Source organism: Egretta garzetta, unplaced genomic scaffold (genome assembly GCF_000687185.1).
Source record: "Egretta garzetta isolate BGI_Z169 unplaced genomic scaffold, ASM68718v1 scaffold447, whole genome shotgun sequence".
Classification (NCBI taxonomy): Eukaryota; Metazoa; Chordata; class Aves; order Pelecaniformes; family Ardeidae; genus Egretta; species Egretta garzetta.
The window spans coordinates 1,472,853-1,489,083 of NW_009260397.1; the positions used below are offsets into that span (position 1 = coordinate 1,472,853).

Sequence of the window (16,231 nt, forward strand, 5' to 3'; positions counted from 1 at the left end):
CCACTGACTGAAGTGGTGAACTGAGGAGTTCAGAGCGTGACAGAGGTTTCCTAAGTGGAGGGAGATAACTCAGAGAGAGCTCTCCTTCTTCCAAGGCACAGATTTTTATCATATCACAAAAGCAAGCAGCTGAAAAGATTCCAGTCACGAAGCACTGTGCTTTAAGAACGGGTTGGACTGCCTGCCTTTTCGTGCGAGACTGACTACCCGATGGGATCTGGGATGAAAACAAGTTCTTAAACAAGTTATACCTACTGCTATGGCTCACATCCTTACCAGGTGCTGAGGGCTTTTACATACCTAATTCTCTGTACTTCTTCTTGTCATTCCCCACAAGGGAGCCAGAACATGGAGAGCATGCAGCTGTATTCAGCCATCATCTCAGATGAACGTTACCTTGAAAACCATGAATACAAAAAACCCACCCCCACTAGATTGGCTCGATGTTGAGTGGCAGAGGTAGTATTTTATTTTTTGAGCATCCCTCCTCAAGGACACTGAAGAGTTTGTAAAACATCACTAAATGAAAAAAAAAACAAAACATCACCAACAACAAAAATGCAAAACTGCCGAAAAGTAAAACACAGCAGCATTCAAATATCAGAAAACATGAGAGCTAAAGTGCTTGAGATAATTTCTTCACTATGCACAGTCTGAAGTCAATCTTCCCCATATAAACGCTATTTTTCAATAGCACCTGCCTGGCTGCATAGGTTTCTTCACCAATCTATGGCAGGATAACACTACTAAGCCAGAGCCATTACCCAAAAGGGCTAGGAGCAACATATTTCTTTCTATCCCTCATACTAAAAGTAAGTTAATAAATAATATTCAAAGAAACACATTTTAAAGTTCAGGCAGCTGAAGTCGGACTTCAAGTAAAAGTGACCGTATGGATTTCCCATGCAGTGAAGTCCCTCGCATGGCCTGAAGCCAAACAAAGCTTTGGTGGGATTTATAAAGTGCTCTCTTTTAGTATTTTATGCCTGTCTTCAGTAGTGTTTTTTTCAAACCAGCACCGGGGTTGTGAGTTAAAAAAATTCTGAACTAACAGACCAATTTTCAGTGGATGCTGGAGCCAGACAGACATTGCACAGTGCACACAAATATATTTAAAAAAAAAAACCCAACCAAACCCAAGCCAAAACCCCCCATAACCTAACCCACTTACGGTAAATCTTTTCATTCTTAAAAACAAACACCCACCAAGCACCAAGAGCAAATCTGAAAGCAACATCTGCCTCCCAGTCCCCTGGCTCGTTCCAGCAAGAATGGTTACTACACGATACAAGCTCAGCAGCAATGGTTGTGAGCCTGAGCCTGCAGGCACTCAGTGCAAAACTCTCCCAGCATTCAGCCCCGTGGGAGCGATCCAGTTTTCACCGAAGCCCAAGGGAGCTCCCTACAGACTTCAGCAGACTTTGGATTGGCCCCATAGATTGATAGCGGGAGCAGGGCCTTGTTTTACAGTCACTTGTTTTTCTATCCAGCCACAAAAGCCACCCCCTGAAATTCCTGAAGGGGTTTTCAATCTTCCCCTCCACGCATGCATTTAACATCCGTTACAGTTAATAGCAGTTACACATGCATATCAATGGGAGAAAAGTCCCAGTCGAGAGGAATTACTGGTAGTAAGAAAAGAAACCCAGTAGAAACAACTGGGAATTGCTGAAGACCCAACTCCCTTGAATAAATCCGTTTCCCTGTTTAGCCAGCTGGCATCTGCCCGCCGGACCGTAATGCAGGAAGCTCTATAGTGTGTGTTTGTGTGTGCACAGGTGTGTGACGCGTGTGGGGTGAGCAAACGGGCGTCATTCTGCAGCGCGCGAGCCCATGGGCAAGCCGCCTCCTGTCTCAGCATCCCAGCAAGCGTCTCGAGCGCCGGCCCTCGCTGTTCTCACTTGTGAGCCGTGCTGTTGTAATCGTCCTGTCCCACGGCCGGCGGGGAATGATCTATCCTGAACTCTTCCTCCAGCCCGCTGGGTGCCTTCGCCGAATCCCCCCGGGCTGCGGGTTGGCGACTGTCCGCGCCGCCCGCCTCCAGCCCCAGGATCTGTCTCTGCACCAGCTTGGAATAAAGGCCTCCTTCTTCCATCAGCGCCTTGTGTGAGCCCTGCTGCACCACGCGGCCCTTGTCCAGCACAATGATGTTGTGTGCCTTCTCGACAGTGCTCAGCCTGTGAGCTATGACAAGCACCGTGTGGTTCTGCAAGTCGCCGTAAATCGCCTGCTGAATCTGCACAGGAGGAAAAGACATTAGTGCCTGAGCATCACTGGCTCTGCTTTGGAAGGAAGAACAGCAGCTCTATGGTGTGTGCTAAGAAACCTCTGGATGGGAGGTTTGCTCTCCTTTGGATGGGAGGTTTGCTCTCCTCTGGCTACACAGAGGACACAAGACTCCCTGCAGCACTGCCAGGACCACCACATCCATCCCAGCTCCCAGATCTTGCTGTGCAGCCCAGAAGACTGTCTCAGTCCAGGCAGCCTGCAGGTGCGGTAGGTGCACATGCACTGCTAGGGCTGATCCTGAAAGCTGGGTCCTTGTTAGAGCTGGGCCCCAGATTTGAAAGCCACGTGGCATTGGCATGGACTGTAGGAAGCCAATATCTGGTAAATGCAGCTGCTCAGAAACACGGGGCTATTTCCCGGGTGTATCAAGGCAAAGCAAGAGAGACTTGTTTTCCAGCCAGGAGAGAGACAACGGCATTAAGGTCTAAAGGCAGGCAGATGGCCACCAGGCCACATGTCACATTGACACCCCTGGCTAGCCCAAACCAGCACCTGGCTGGCGTCAGACACCACACACGAGCTGAGGACCTGCAAGCTCACAAGCTGCTCCAAAGTCAGATGCACACGCTGCCCCACACCGTGGGCCGGCAGCCTCATCCTCCGGAACCGGAGTCCTCACACCTCAACCTTGAGCTAGCTTTCCCTCATGTCATTAAACCAGTGAGGCCAAACTGCTACCGGTAGAGCTGTTTGGTTGTCACATCCCAGCCAGATAAACCCAGCTCAATTCACAGAAAGCTCAGGGCCTTTCCTGCCAGTGTGGTTTCTTTGATGCCTCAGCTGGGATTTTAGCTCGGGCAGTCCTACTCTGCCTGCTGCAGCACTATTTTTTAGGGTTTTCCTGCTCTAAAAGGCTGCACGGTGCTGCTGTTTGCCAGTTAACATTTTTCACATTTCAAAAATCGGCAGAGATCCCTATCTTATCAGGTTTGTCAGGCCTTGACTGCTGTGAGCACAGGATTATTCCCTTCTTGGTAGCTACAGCAATGTTGGAAGCAAATTTCTGCTCAGGAATTAGCATTTTACCCAAACCTCTGGTTGCACCATGTCAAGACTAAGCTTGTCCACAGGTTGGAAATCAGATCTACAGTCTTCCCTCCAAACCCAGATTGCCTCTTTGGCCCAGACACCCGAGTCACCTACTCACCGCATGTTCACTCTCCGCATCCAATGCACTTGTGGCTTCATCCAGGATTAGGATGGGGGGGGTTCGGATCAAGGCCCTGGCAATTGCCACTCTCTGCTTCTGGCCACCTGACAGCTGGGCTCCTTTTTCACCTGCCTCTGTTGGGTCAAGAGAGAGAGGAAAAGGTCAAAGCAAAAATCAAGAGCTGCCATCAAGTTCAGCTCCCAGCCGGCAGCATCAGGATGGTGCCATGGTTTAGAAGCAAAGATCAGGTAAATGCTTCTGCTCACTTGGCAGAGCAGTTTAAATGAGTTCAGCATCCCTGAGGCTGCCATCCTTCCCTCCAGCAGCAAGCTCTCCACTGTTGTCCCAAGGTCTGCTCATGGAAACAACACAGACAAGTCCCTGAGCCTGGGAGTTCATCCAAGCCCTAACCCCCCCCTGCCCTGGCCCACGCAGCTGCATCGCTGCCGTCTCTCCCTGCAAGTCAGGCTCTGGAGGGCGTGCAACCGAGGGGGCAAGGAGGGGAAACCGGGGCCTCTCTGCTGGCCCCTGTAAACACGAACCATCGTCAGTCTGACCCGCCTCTTCAAAGTCCCACTGTCACAAACACATCAGCTTTTACTGCTACGGATTTATCGCAGGTTTCTTTTCTTCCTACGCAGGCGGGGTGGTACACAGCTGACTGCTTGGGTTCTGGGCTTTTCTCCTGATCGCTGCACTGAAAAAGGGCGAGACTGCCAGTTCCACATCTCCGTAACATTGCCAGGCACCAGGAGACTGGTCTGGATGGGATGGGGGACGCTCACCCTGCTGCCACAGAGGACCTGCAGAAATGTGCTCCCAGGATGTGCTCAGAAATCCCGCAACAGCTCAGTCACCCCAAAAGGCAGCCGGGGTGCTGCACCTCTCCACAAAACCGCCTCTACAGTGCTTCCGAGCTGCCAGGGACTCGTGTCTGTCATTACCTGCCTGATTTTCCATCCAAGGGAAGAGGTTCTGCCTTCCCTAAGCACAAAATGCTTTCAAGTGCAAATAGAGGTATTTTGGTACCTGTGTGGTAGCCGTCTTGTAGCTCCGTGATGAAGGCATGCGCGTTGGCCTTCTGGGCAGCCTGAACAACCGACTCGAAGGAGGCTGAAGTTAAGCCGTAAGAAATATTATCCGCAATAGAGCGGGCAAACAGCACCGGCTCTTGGCTCACCAGGGAGATCTGCACAAAGGAAGGGAAGAGCAGGGGGTCGGGAGCAGAAGGCACGCTGGCCGGCGTCTTGGATCATCGGCATTTGTTCCTGCTGGGTAAGGACTTGAGCGGGCAGAGCCTCACCATTAAACCAAGATATAGAAGTGCCTCAATGTGAGCTTCCGGTGAGGATGCTAACAATGGGGTGCCCAGTGGCAGTCCCAGCCTAGTTTGCACCATCTACTGGGAAGCTGTTTCTCAGGAAAGAAAACTGATGCAAAGCTGGTACATTGGCATCTGGGACAGGCTTGCCCCTCCAAGGCCCTGCTGTGTTTTTCCTCCAGACCTTCCCTTCCCATCACTGTTGGCTTTCTCCAGTATGGGAAAGGAGCAGAAAGGAGCAGGCTGGAGGGATCGTCTCCCAGGGCCTTGCTGATTTTCTGTTTAAGCCCAGTAATCACACTTGGGCCATATGAATGAGCCCTCCTGCATCTTTTAATCCAAAATTAGCAAGTTACGGACATAGCTGCTGCAATTCCTTAATTGCTTAGCAACAGCCTCCCTGTCCTACCTTACAGCTGTTGCTGCTCACTCTCACATTCAGCCTGCTTTGTCAAACACTCAGTACTGAAATAAATTGAACCCTCCAAATTATTGCTCAGAACAGGGCATGAAGAGAGCCAGTGGGACATGGTCATATTTTAATTGACTTCTCCCCATGCTCCTAACACCACGCCAGGCTTTCTAAACTGAAAGGATCACTTGTCTTTTAATTTTCACCCCATACGGGCAGGGAATGTAAATTAGTCACACTGACTCTGGCTTTCCAGCCTGTTTCCGATCAATTGTTTTTGGTTAAAAAACTGACTGGTGAGGCCATTGGCTCTGGGGGCAAACAAAGGCAGCAGTTACTTGCAGAGGAGATGAAGGCTGATCTGTGCTGACATACGGATGAGAGCTGAGGGGCCTGGACCCCTCTCCTGGGAAAACCACCCAGCCCCTCCGTGCTCCAGCTGCTACCGGGATCCCAGGAGGTTTAACTCCCCATTCGCTGAAAATTACTTTAAGATCTTAAGGTAGAAAGCGCTGGAGGAATGCAAAACACTTTTTTCCAAACCCAAATTAGGCAATAATTAATCTGACAACCAAAAACATATTTCTACTGCGTTGGCCAAAAATACAAAACAAAACATGTTTCTTGCCCTTTTTCTAGAAGATGTCCCCCTCCCCATGAAACCACTCTCCATCCCTTTCCCTTCCACCCCCACAAATTATCTGAATTCATTTCCTGGACCACCTCCAGCCTCCAGCTTTCTGGACATTTCAGAAGTTGCTAGATCAAATCCAAAGCAACATGCAACACTACCATCCATCCCCTCTGATCACGGCAGGCGGTAGCTAGAATACACGTATCAGTCGCTCGTACCACTGAGTGCAGGTACTTGTGATCGTACATGTTAATGGGATGCCCGTCCAGCAACACCTGCCCGTCTTGCAGAGGGTAGAAGTTCTCCAAGATGTTGACACAGGAGCTTTTCCCGCTCCCCGAAGGACCCACCAGCGCCGTCACTTTGCCAGGGTGCAGGGTGAAGGACACATTCTGCAACATGGATGGGAGAGCATGCTCAGGTCCTGGCTTTTTCCAGGGTCCTAGGGCAGTGGCTCAGGCACTATGAAAGAAAGGTAGCTGAAATCCGGCCATGGTGACCCTCCACCTTGGTGATGTGCCACATCAGCCATCTCTCCTGGCTCTGAGGAAGCAAGAAGCCTCCAAAATTGCTTCAAATTTGCCTGCTGATGTAGCAGGAGCTCTAAAAACTGCAAAGCAAACTAATCTCTTTGATGCCTCCCCCTGCCCCACGACCCCAGCCCCCCTCCCATGGAAACAGTCTGAGACAGCTTGGCACAAAGCCCTGTACCATGCTGATGTGTTTAATGCCTGAGCCAGGAACAAGGGGTTTATTAGTAAATCTCATTCCTTGTAAGGAAGGCCAGCCCTTAACACCCACTGTTCCTTATAATCTGTTTTCCAGCATGCCATCAAGCCTGCCTTTACGCATCTCCAAAAGGGCAGCTGACATTTCCCGCGGGCTGGGGATCAGTTATTGCTGTGATGGAGAAGCAGCATGTGATGCCTCATGGTGGGGAGTGCTCTGTGCCCACAGGGCTCACCTGGAGGACCTGTGTTGCAGAGCGAGTGCGGTAGGAAAATGTCACATTTCTGAACTCCACCTTCCCTTCCACGTGGTCTGGGGCCAGGGAACCATCGTTCACCATCGTTGGCTTGCGGTCGATGAACTCGAACACTTTCTCAGCAGCTCCCACTCCCTGCATCAGGCCGCTGTAGACGGAGCCGACGGACTGGAAGGGAAGAGGCAACGGTGAGCTCTCCCATGCCATGGAAAAGGCAATTGGTGCGACTTGTAAGGAGAACGGTTGAAGCATTCCCAAGTCTATCAACTGACATCAACTACAGTCATCAGACACAGAAAAAGAAAGCTTTTGCCCCCATGTAATGTGCAGAGTGGATATATGGACATATCCAGGGAAAAGGCATCTAAAGTGGTTTGTGCATGGGTAGACCCAGAGGGGAACCATAAGAAGGAAACAGATGGATTGGGAAGAGAAGAGGTGTGCCAGGAGATACACAACCCAAACTTCCACCAGAATCCTCCGCCTTCCTCTCTCTGCTCAAGACCAGCAGCTCCCCAACCCAATGGCTGAACAGAGTCCACGTACAGCAGCACATCACACCAGCTCCTGAGGGCAGCCGGCTCGTTCCCTAGCACACATCTCAAATGCAGACCAGCTTCAGGCCGGACATTTCTAGACAACCATTCGGCAGCCAATATGGGTGTTCCCTGCTGGGATGTGGTCCTACTGGATTTACCATTGTGCTTTCCCAACTACAACTGCTTCACACTGACACCAGCTTTGCTGGAATAAACCCCTGTCACATCGGCTCTTCTCAATATTAAACCCAAAGCTGCAGAACAGCTTGTACTGCAACTGCCCCTCCCATCAGGAAGGAAAAAAACCCCAAACCAAACCAAACACACACCAAAAACAGCCTGGAAACACCACCAGAGCCTGCAGTCATCCAAACAGATGGGGAGAACCGGGCATGCAAAGGCTGAAGCACTGCCGAAACCACACTTGGCTGCGAGGAAACCTTGACTTGATTGTGTCTGCCTCAATTAGCCAAGCTTACGCCTTTGCAAGGGGAAGGCAGCCCTGGGTGGGCTCTACCATCCCACCCACAATCCCATCTTACTAATGTGCTGCCAACGCAGCAGCTTGCAGCCTATTCCAGGGACAGGGGAAAAAAAAAAAAAAAAAAAAAAGTAGTAATATAATTAAGTTTTTAATGAAGCCTGAAATTTAACGGGCAGCTTTGTAATCCCTGCATCCTTCATGCCAGGAAACATGCCTGGGAGGCAGCCAGGACTCTGCCGTTCAGTGGGGCCAGCCTGACCCCCTTCGTCCTAATTGCCTTACTGGGAGATGAGCTGCTTTGGGCGTCTTCAGGTTGCAAGGCCACAGCCGGAGGGGAGCGGGGAGCAGAGGGGAAAATGACCCCACTGGTGGGAGAAGCCACAGTGCCAAGGAAATGCATTGCAGGGAAGTCAACACTGGCTCTAGCCCTGCAACTGCCCTGGGACCTTCTAGAAGACAAATATCATCTTGACATGGGGTAGCCCAGGGGGATAAGACTCACCTCCATGCAGTCTCCTAAGACGAACTCGTAAATGATGAAGGATATCAGATTTCCACTTGTCATTTGCCCTGAGATCACAAGATGCCCACCGTAGTAAAGGATGCTGACCTGGACCACCAGGAGGGTAAGCTGCAAGGAAGAAAACACCCTAAAATCAGGAAGGACAACTGCATTTTGATGCATTTGTACTTACTGACACAACAGCCCACAATTTGTGCACTGACATTTATTCTTTGAGCCCTGAACTGAGCATCCCTGACAGCACACAGCTGACAACCCTAGCAGTGAGCCTGGAGATGAGAAGGGAAAAGCAACTCAAGTACGTGGACTGATTTAAGGAGCTGGGCTGGCATCTTTCATGTCCAGAGGGGCAACAGCCAAGGAGGGAGAATTCATCTGAAATAATAGAGCATCTCATGAACATTTTTCTTGGACTAATGTCCTCAAGCATAATAATCTATGCTCATATTATCCAATGCATGCAGTCACCTCACCACTATAATAAACTTTGTTATATGAATGTGACACATTTTAATTTAGAACACAAAATAAAGTCAAGAGTTAATGCAAAAAAATCCTGCTTGCATAAAGTCCCTGAAGCATAACCTCAACTCTTGCCTGAAATCAGTGTGTGTGGGGTACCACCTACTCTACAAAGGAGACAGATCAGCTCTGATATGACAAATACCAGCCCCTGCCTTTATTCAGCCAGTTTTGTTCCATGCTGCCTGGATGCTCAGAAAAGTGGCGATGCCCTAGTGCTCCACGAGATGTTTGCAGGACAGGCTGTAAATTCACACAGATGAAATTAATGGGGAAAAAAATTCCTCCTTTATTGCTCTGCCATGATCTGACCTTAAGATCCTGTGTTCCCTCCAAGAAAGACTTTACCAGGGCTGTGCTAAATCCATCTGCTTCTTTCTATGTGAGCCCCGCAGGAGCAGTTTTTGAGGGTTTTTGCTGCCTTTGACTCAGTGGGATCTGTGCTGACCCAGTTCAGGCTCTGGCTTCACCTGGGAGCTCAGGAATGATGCTAGAAATGCTCCGATTTTGCTTGCAGACTTGGGAAACCGTAAAGCCTGCCACAGCTGCACAAGAGCACCATGACTTGCAAGCCATTCACCAGAGGCTACTTACATCCTTGAATGTGCAGAGATAAGGGCAGCCTCACGTGACGGTTTTGCACAGCCTTAGTTATCAGCTGATGCAGGAGAAGCCCCAAACCATCTGGTCTTGAATGATGAAAAATTATTTTGAAAAAAAAAAAAAAAACCAAACCAAAACCAAACAAAAAAAAAACCATCCAAAAAACCCCAAACCCAAACGCCAGCAGCCTCCCCTGCCACCACCCACATGCAGAAAATCTCTGTTTCTGAGCAGAAGCTCAACCAACGCTGTGGCTGTTTCCCAGCCGGAGCCCCGGAGATGAGCTGGCACAGGCACGCAATGCAGCAACACAGAAACACAGGGTTTTCCACGACCTTGAGCGGTTATCAATTATATTCTTATTTGCAAGAGGAAACAGACCATTCGGTGGCACAATGCAGCACTGCCCTAAGGGGGGACGGAATATATTTTTTGATGAGTGAAAAAAAAAAAAAATAGAGACGGGGGATTACAGGCAGTGGACATCAAGGCTTGGCTTGCCCCACAAAGCTCCCTGGAAGCAAAGGAGACGCACGCACGTTATGCCACGCTTGTATTGGGATCCAAAGCAACACCCCCTGCCTATCCCCAGCCCTGCACGGGGCAGCCCCAGTGCTGGCCACCTACCCCGCTGGACCAGACGTAGTAGGTGTAAGCCATGGCCTCCCGCTTGTTGAGTTTGTACACCTGCTGCAGCTTCTGCCAGTACACGTTCGCCTCCGCCTCCTCATTGGCAAAACTGCGGACGGTCTTCATGGCGGAGATGGTCTCCTCAGCGGTGTTGTTGGCCTTGGCCAGGGCGTTCTGCACATCCTTGGAGAGCTTCTGCGGGGAGCAGGGGGAGGCAGAGGGGGCTCAGTGCGTGCCAGGCTGCCCATGGCATCTCTCCCCACATGCTCCAGGCTCTGCTGGGCTTGGGAAAAGATGGCACGGTGACATTTTCCAAGGCCATGGGCAACAAGGCTGAGCACTGGGATATATCCCACACCTCAGGACAGCCTGGGCCACTGTGCCAGGAGGGGAACGGATTTGTTGTGCTATCCCCAAGGAGGGACCTGGGCTGCAGGAGGTGAGGTGCCATGCCCAGGGCCACTTGGGAAGCCTGTGGCAGAGCCGCTGCTCCCGGTGCCCTGATGGGACAGGGTCAGCCTGGCCCAGGAGCCCTTCCAGGAGTTTCCAAGTCAGGGACAGATCTGGAGACCAAGGGCAGCTCCACTCCTCTCACAAGCACCTGACCTGAAGGAGAAGCCATGGCCAGGGGAGGCAGCACCCCAGGACCCTGCTTTGGCAATGCCCATGCACAGTGGAAAGCTCCAATAACCAATGCGGGGAGCAGCAGTACAGGACCCACATGGTCTGTGGGACATGGTATTAGCCACAGGGAGTGGCCCTTGGCCCACGCTAGCCCCAGGAAGAGGGAGGGAGCTTGGGACTGGGTTTAGCCCCTACCCAAGTCACTCCAAAGGGAGAGGAGAGGACAGATTGCATGAGGACAGGCAGGAGCATACACAACATCCCACAGCCAAGCTACCTCTCCTGTCAGACCTGGGATGCTTCCAGTCCTGAGCATGAAGCAAGGTAAGAGCCGAGGCTATGCTTGTCTGCCCATACAGGTTTAATGCCGCCTTCCTGCCCCCACTGGCAGCAGCAAAGCACCCAAGCATCAGTCCCCACTGGCTGCAAGGCCACCCGCAATCTCCACAATGGCTTCACACAGGGAAGCAGCCCAGTGTTGTGGCACACCACGTCCATGCCAGCTTCTCCTGCCTACCTTGTAGTACTTCCCATAGACATCAGACACCAGCATGATGATGGGGAAGCCCATGAAGGTGACAAGCGAGAGCTTCCAGGAGAGGCTGAACATGAAGAAGATCACCCCCGTGGCCTTCACCACGTTGCGCAGGAAGATGTTGATGTTCTGGGACACCAGGTCACTCACGATGGTTGTGTCCGATGTCAGGCGGGAGATGACATCCCCTGCAACAATGAGGGGTTGGGGAAGGGGAGAACAGGGACACGTCACCACAGCAGGTGACTGCCTAGCTGTATCCCATGTCCCATGCCAGGGGCCAGACGGAGCTCCCCAGTCAACCCACCCCTTGATGGGGGTCTGAAGGGCGGCATGGAAGGGGGTGTGACTCTCCACGCTGCAGATGCGAAGCAAAACAGAGGAGCTTGAATTGCTGCATGCACAAGGGACATGAAATGCATCTGAAGGCATGAGCTACATCCCTGGGTCACCAAGGATGGCTGCAGGACAGCAAAGGGGACTGCAGCAGCACCCTACGCTGGAGGGCACACTGTGGGCATGCAGCCAGGCAGCAGGTGTGTGGGTGGAATGTTTGCTGGGCTGCTGAATGCACCTCCAGAACTGTCAACCCAGCCCTGAGTTCACTTCTAAATGATGCCAAGAGCCCTCCAGGAGCTTGCCAGGGGCTGCTGGCACCAGGACCAGCTGGCAGGAACAGCTGGGGCTGGGCACGGCACACCCTGCAGATGAGCACGAGGTGGCTTTTTTGGGTTTAGCCATGTGCCCCACAGCCTGGAGCCAACCCAAGTGACCCTGAGGATGTGGGTCTACCTACCAAGGGGCAAAGCTCCTGCGGTGTCCTTTGGCAGAACGGAACGTTACAGCCAGCAAACATCACCCTGAATTCCTAAATACTTGGCTCATGTTTGAATCATAGAATCATAGAATGTTTTGGGTTGGAAAGGACCCCTAGAGGTCATCTAGTCCAACCCCTGCTCCAGTGATCAGGGACACCGCTAACCAGAACAGGTTGCTCAGAGCCCCATCCAACCTGTCAGTGAATGTTTCCAGGGATGAGGCCTCCACTACCTCTCTGGGCAACCTGTTCCAGTGTTTTACCACCCTCATTGTAAAGAATTTCTTCCTTGTCCAGCGGAGTCCAGCGGAACTCCCATGCTTTAATGTGTTAAGTCCAGGGTTACCCATTTCCCACTTACAATAACATCTCTGGTGTACTCAGCTACCAGGGCACTGTGCACTGATTGCTAAATATGGCAACAGCCTCAAAACTAAAAATATCACCAAGAAATTAAATGTGGGAAAAGTTAAAGCAGGCTGGGACCACACTAGAGTGGCACGGACCAGGACAGACTGAATGGCAAGCAGGGAAAGCCACAAGCGTGCCCAGCAAGCTTCACACATCTGAGGTTTCCCATGCCCAGAGCAGAGCAGGAGAGTGGCTGACCAGACAGGAGGCATGGGAGGAGGAAAGCCGATGTTTTGTGGATGACCGGAGACGATCATGTCAACCTCAGGGCTGCTGGATGTCAGGCTGATCAGTGGCAATGAGACATCCCCAGGGTGCTGGGCAATCCTGTCCCAACTCCATGGTGGGAGGCAGCCGAAAGGGAAGAGCTTTCTGCTGCTCTTTCTGAACATTTGGGTGCCATGTCTAGCTACCCCTGATCTGCTACGTGCTGGTGGAGCAAACCAAGGGGAAAAAAACCCACTGGGATGGGATACAGGGGTTAGAGCAAATCCAGGAGAAAGAGGAACCAACCTGTGCGATTCTCATCAAAGAAACTCATCTCCTGAGACACCAGCGACCTGAAGAGGCAGTTGCGAAGGCGAATGTTCAGTCTTGCAAATATGAGTGTAAAAACGCCACCCCGGATACCTGCGGCAAATGAGCTAATTGCAGATAAGAAACGTTATAGACCAATGGACATGAAACCCACTCCTCAGCAACATAAACACCCCAATGCCCAGGCCAAGGGCTTGGGCAATGCTGTGCTGGTACCACTTTCCACCCTGGGAAGCAATGGCTCATCCAGCCCACGCCTCCTCTGGGCGCTACCAGCACAGGGACGGCTGGTCCTAATCCCGGTAGTGACAAGCTTCAGGAGGGAACACAGTGCTGCCAAGCCAGCGTTCCCCGGGGAGCACATCCCCTGCATCTGCTCCTGCTCCTCCACCACCAGCAGATGGACACGGAGGGCTACGCAACAGCCTCGTGACTGCCACCACAGCCTCTCTGCACCACGATGGCACAGAGAAATCAAAGCGCATCCCTGGGGTCTGGCAGAGACCTGGCGGAGCAGCCACAGGTGAGACGGCCTGTCCCTACCACTGCCACCATAAGCTCCTGCTGGAAAACCCCAAACTCCTCATCAGGGCCAAAACCAGCCCTTGCGGTTACCTTCCTATGGCGAGCAGTGACATAACCAGCACTGCTGTGGAAAAACGGTCCATGCTCTTCTGCACCACGATGCCATCGATGGCCAGCCCTGTGTAGTAGGGCAGGAAGGTCTCTCCTGCCAGAGAAGCACAGGACATGGGGTTTCAGCCCCGCCACGTGGGATCAGCACAGGATCTGTATTTCCAGCTGTGACAGCCTGTGGACAACCCCATCCCCACCGTGGGGATACTTGGCCATTGCACAAGATATCTCCAGAGGCACAGCCTGTAGTGGCACGCAGGGATGTTTTATTTCCCAGGGTATTCTACCCCTTATTGCATTTCTTTTTGTCCCACTACATTGTTCACCCAGCCCGTGCAGGACACGTCACCCAGCACACCCCAAAAAAGCAGCCCTGGGGTGCTGCCAAGTCCCGTCCCCACCCCCAGCTCTTCCCCTCCCAGTGATGATGGGAGCACACTGCAACCTCCGCCAGTCCCTTCACTCACCCAGTGCAGCCACGAGAAGGAAGAAGGAGGCGATGCCCAGGAAGAAGGCATCCGGCTTGGTGTAGGATAGCAGCTTATGGATGGTGGGACCTGCTGCCTCCTCCCGCTTGTCCCGTGGGGCACCACCGTCACAGCTCTCCTCTGCCTCGGTGCGGGACTCAGAGCTGGGCCCCAGTGCCTCGCGGGAGGAGGTGACACAGGCCAGCAGCTGCCACAGCCCGAAGGTGGCCGCCAGTGCCACGTAGGTCCAGGCAAAGAGCCCCCAGAACCAGGGGTCCCTGATGGTCCTCCGCACCTCCGAGTAGAGCAGCAGCTTCACCATCATGTAGATACCCATGAGGAGGCAGACAACAGCAATGAAGGTCCGTGATGCCCTGAGGCGCCGGGGGCCGTAGGCTGTGTTGGTGGCCACCCCAATGGTGGCCCCCAGCAGCACGCAGCTGCGGTAGAGGCAGCCCCCCCAGATGTCCAGCAGCGAATTAAAGATGTTGAAGTGCTGCAGGTCCTGCAGGACATCCTGGCCGCCCCGGCCATGGGTGTAGAGCAGCGTTGTGACCACCACATCAGCCCCGCTGAGCGCCAGCGTGCTGGCCACCGCCTTCCAGGCACGCATTCTTGCCGCTGGGCTGGGGGGGTCACCAAGGTGGTGGGGGGCAGCCCTAGCACAGGGAGGACGTGATCATGTTGGCCTCTGCTGCAGGGTGAGAAGAAAGGGATGGGGTTGTTATTTGCCCTGAGGTGGTGGCGGGGAAAGGGAAGCAGGGTGGAGGGACAACTGTGCCAGCTCTCTAATAGCCCATCCTGACCTCAGGCACTGCTATCCTTCCTCCCCTCCCCTGTTCCATATGCTCCAAGATATTTCATAGAAGGAGAAGCACAAATGAAGACAAACTTCCCTCCCAGAAGCCTGCACCCATCCTGAATCCCACAGCAGAAATCTGCACGTCTCAGTGGGAAACTTCATCCCCGCTTGCTGTGGCAGCTGCAGGGCCATGAGGTCCCCAGCAGCTGGGTGGTGCTGGGACATCTGTGCAGCTCAGGTGTCCTGTGCTGTGGGGCCGTGTAGGTGTTAACCTGGACATTTGTGATCTGAGAGTCCCTCCCCACCTTTCTCAGGACAAAGCAGAAACCAAGCACTCAATCAAAACCATATGAAAGCAGAAGGGAGAGCAGCTCAGCTTTGTAACAGATCCCCTTCATCAAAAAAGTAATACATCATAGGAACAGCAGCCCGTCACATCTTGCTGTCCTCAACCCCCTTGAACACTATTTTCGTGTAACCCACTAAACCCACAGTGTAATTAATTGACACAACAAAAATCCCAGGACAAAATTAAAAGGGGGTTGGGAATCCACAGCCGCATCCCGTGGCAGAGGGAAGCTCCCGGGTGGGATGCCACCTTCCCTGTCACCTGTGGGTCTGACCGGCAGCAGCGATGGTGGGGCTGGGTCTGAATTGACACAGAAAAGAGCAAAAAGCTCGACTTCCTTTAAACCGAGCAAGCTGCTCACCTGCTCCCACGCCATGCCCAGAGATGCTGCACATCGGCATGAGGGATGTACCCGATCCTCAGATTTGTGCTGGCCAAGCAGCTCGTGACGGTGCACAAGGCATGGCACAAAGGATGATGGAGTTGGCCACGCTCTGGCCTGTGTGACCGCAGTCGCCTCCGCAGCCACCCGAAAGCAAACCCCAAGGAAAAGGGCATCCCTCAGCACCAGCCAAGCAGCACCCTTGGCCAAGAGCGGCTCGGTGGTGGGGCAGGTGGGATGCAAAGCTAAAAAGTGATGGAAAACGGGGCGGAGGCTGCAACCTGGGGAAGAACGTGGGTTTATGAGGTGGGTGGGGAAGGAGGGATGGAGGCAAACCAGAACAGCAGTGTCAGGGAGGAGCTGGACACGCTTCCCAGGGTGCTCGCTGCTGCCATCCGCTGCAAAGCTGCGGGGATCCGGCCGGGTGGAAAAGGAGGAGGAAGGAGGGGAGGAGGAGGAGGAGGAGGAGGAGGAGCGGCGGGCGCGGGTGCCAGTGCAGCGCCGGGTTACTCTCCCGTACTCGCTGCGGGAAGGTGGGGGAGGGCGGGCGCGGCGTACCTTTCCCTCCCGTGCCTGTCC

General features: G+C 52.9%; 1 protein-coding gene across 3 annotated transcripts; it reads right to left on the minus strand.

The window, feature by feature from the left end:
- Window positions 1-477: 477 nt before the first annotated feature.
- On the minus strand, window positions 478-16,115 carry ABCB9 (ATP binding cassette subfamily B member 9). 3 transcript variants are annotated; one of them, XM_035898561.1, is made up of 12 exons: window positions 15,632-16,115; window positions 14,120-14,813; window positions 13,632-13,746; window positions 12,993-13,123; window positions 11,234-11,439; window positions 10,090-10,287; window positions 8,317-8,445; window positions 6,771-6,959; window positions 6,025-6,198; window positions 4,469-4,628; window positions 3,437-3,573; window positions 478-2,236 (listed from the first exon to the last, which is right to left on the minus strand). In XM_035898561.1, exons 2-12 carry the CDS (start codon window positions 14,730-14,732, stop codon window positions 1,898-1,900), a joined length of 2,391 nt encoding a protein of 796 aa, XP_035754454.1. In that variant the 5' UTR covers window positions 14,733-14,813; window positions 15,632-16,115; the 3' UTR covers window positions 478-1,897. The 3 variants fall into 3 exon arrangements, with proteins under 3 accessions (XP_035754454.1, XP_035754455.1, XP_009641415.1); XM_035898562.1 differs by lacking the exon at window positions 15,632-16,115 and having other exon boundaries at window positions 12,993-13,039; window positions 14,120-15,610; XM_009643120.2 differs by lacking the exon at window positions 15,632-16,115 and having other exon boundaries at window positions 14,120-15,609.
- Between the last annotated feature and the right edge of the window lie 116 nt (window positions 16,116-16,231).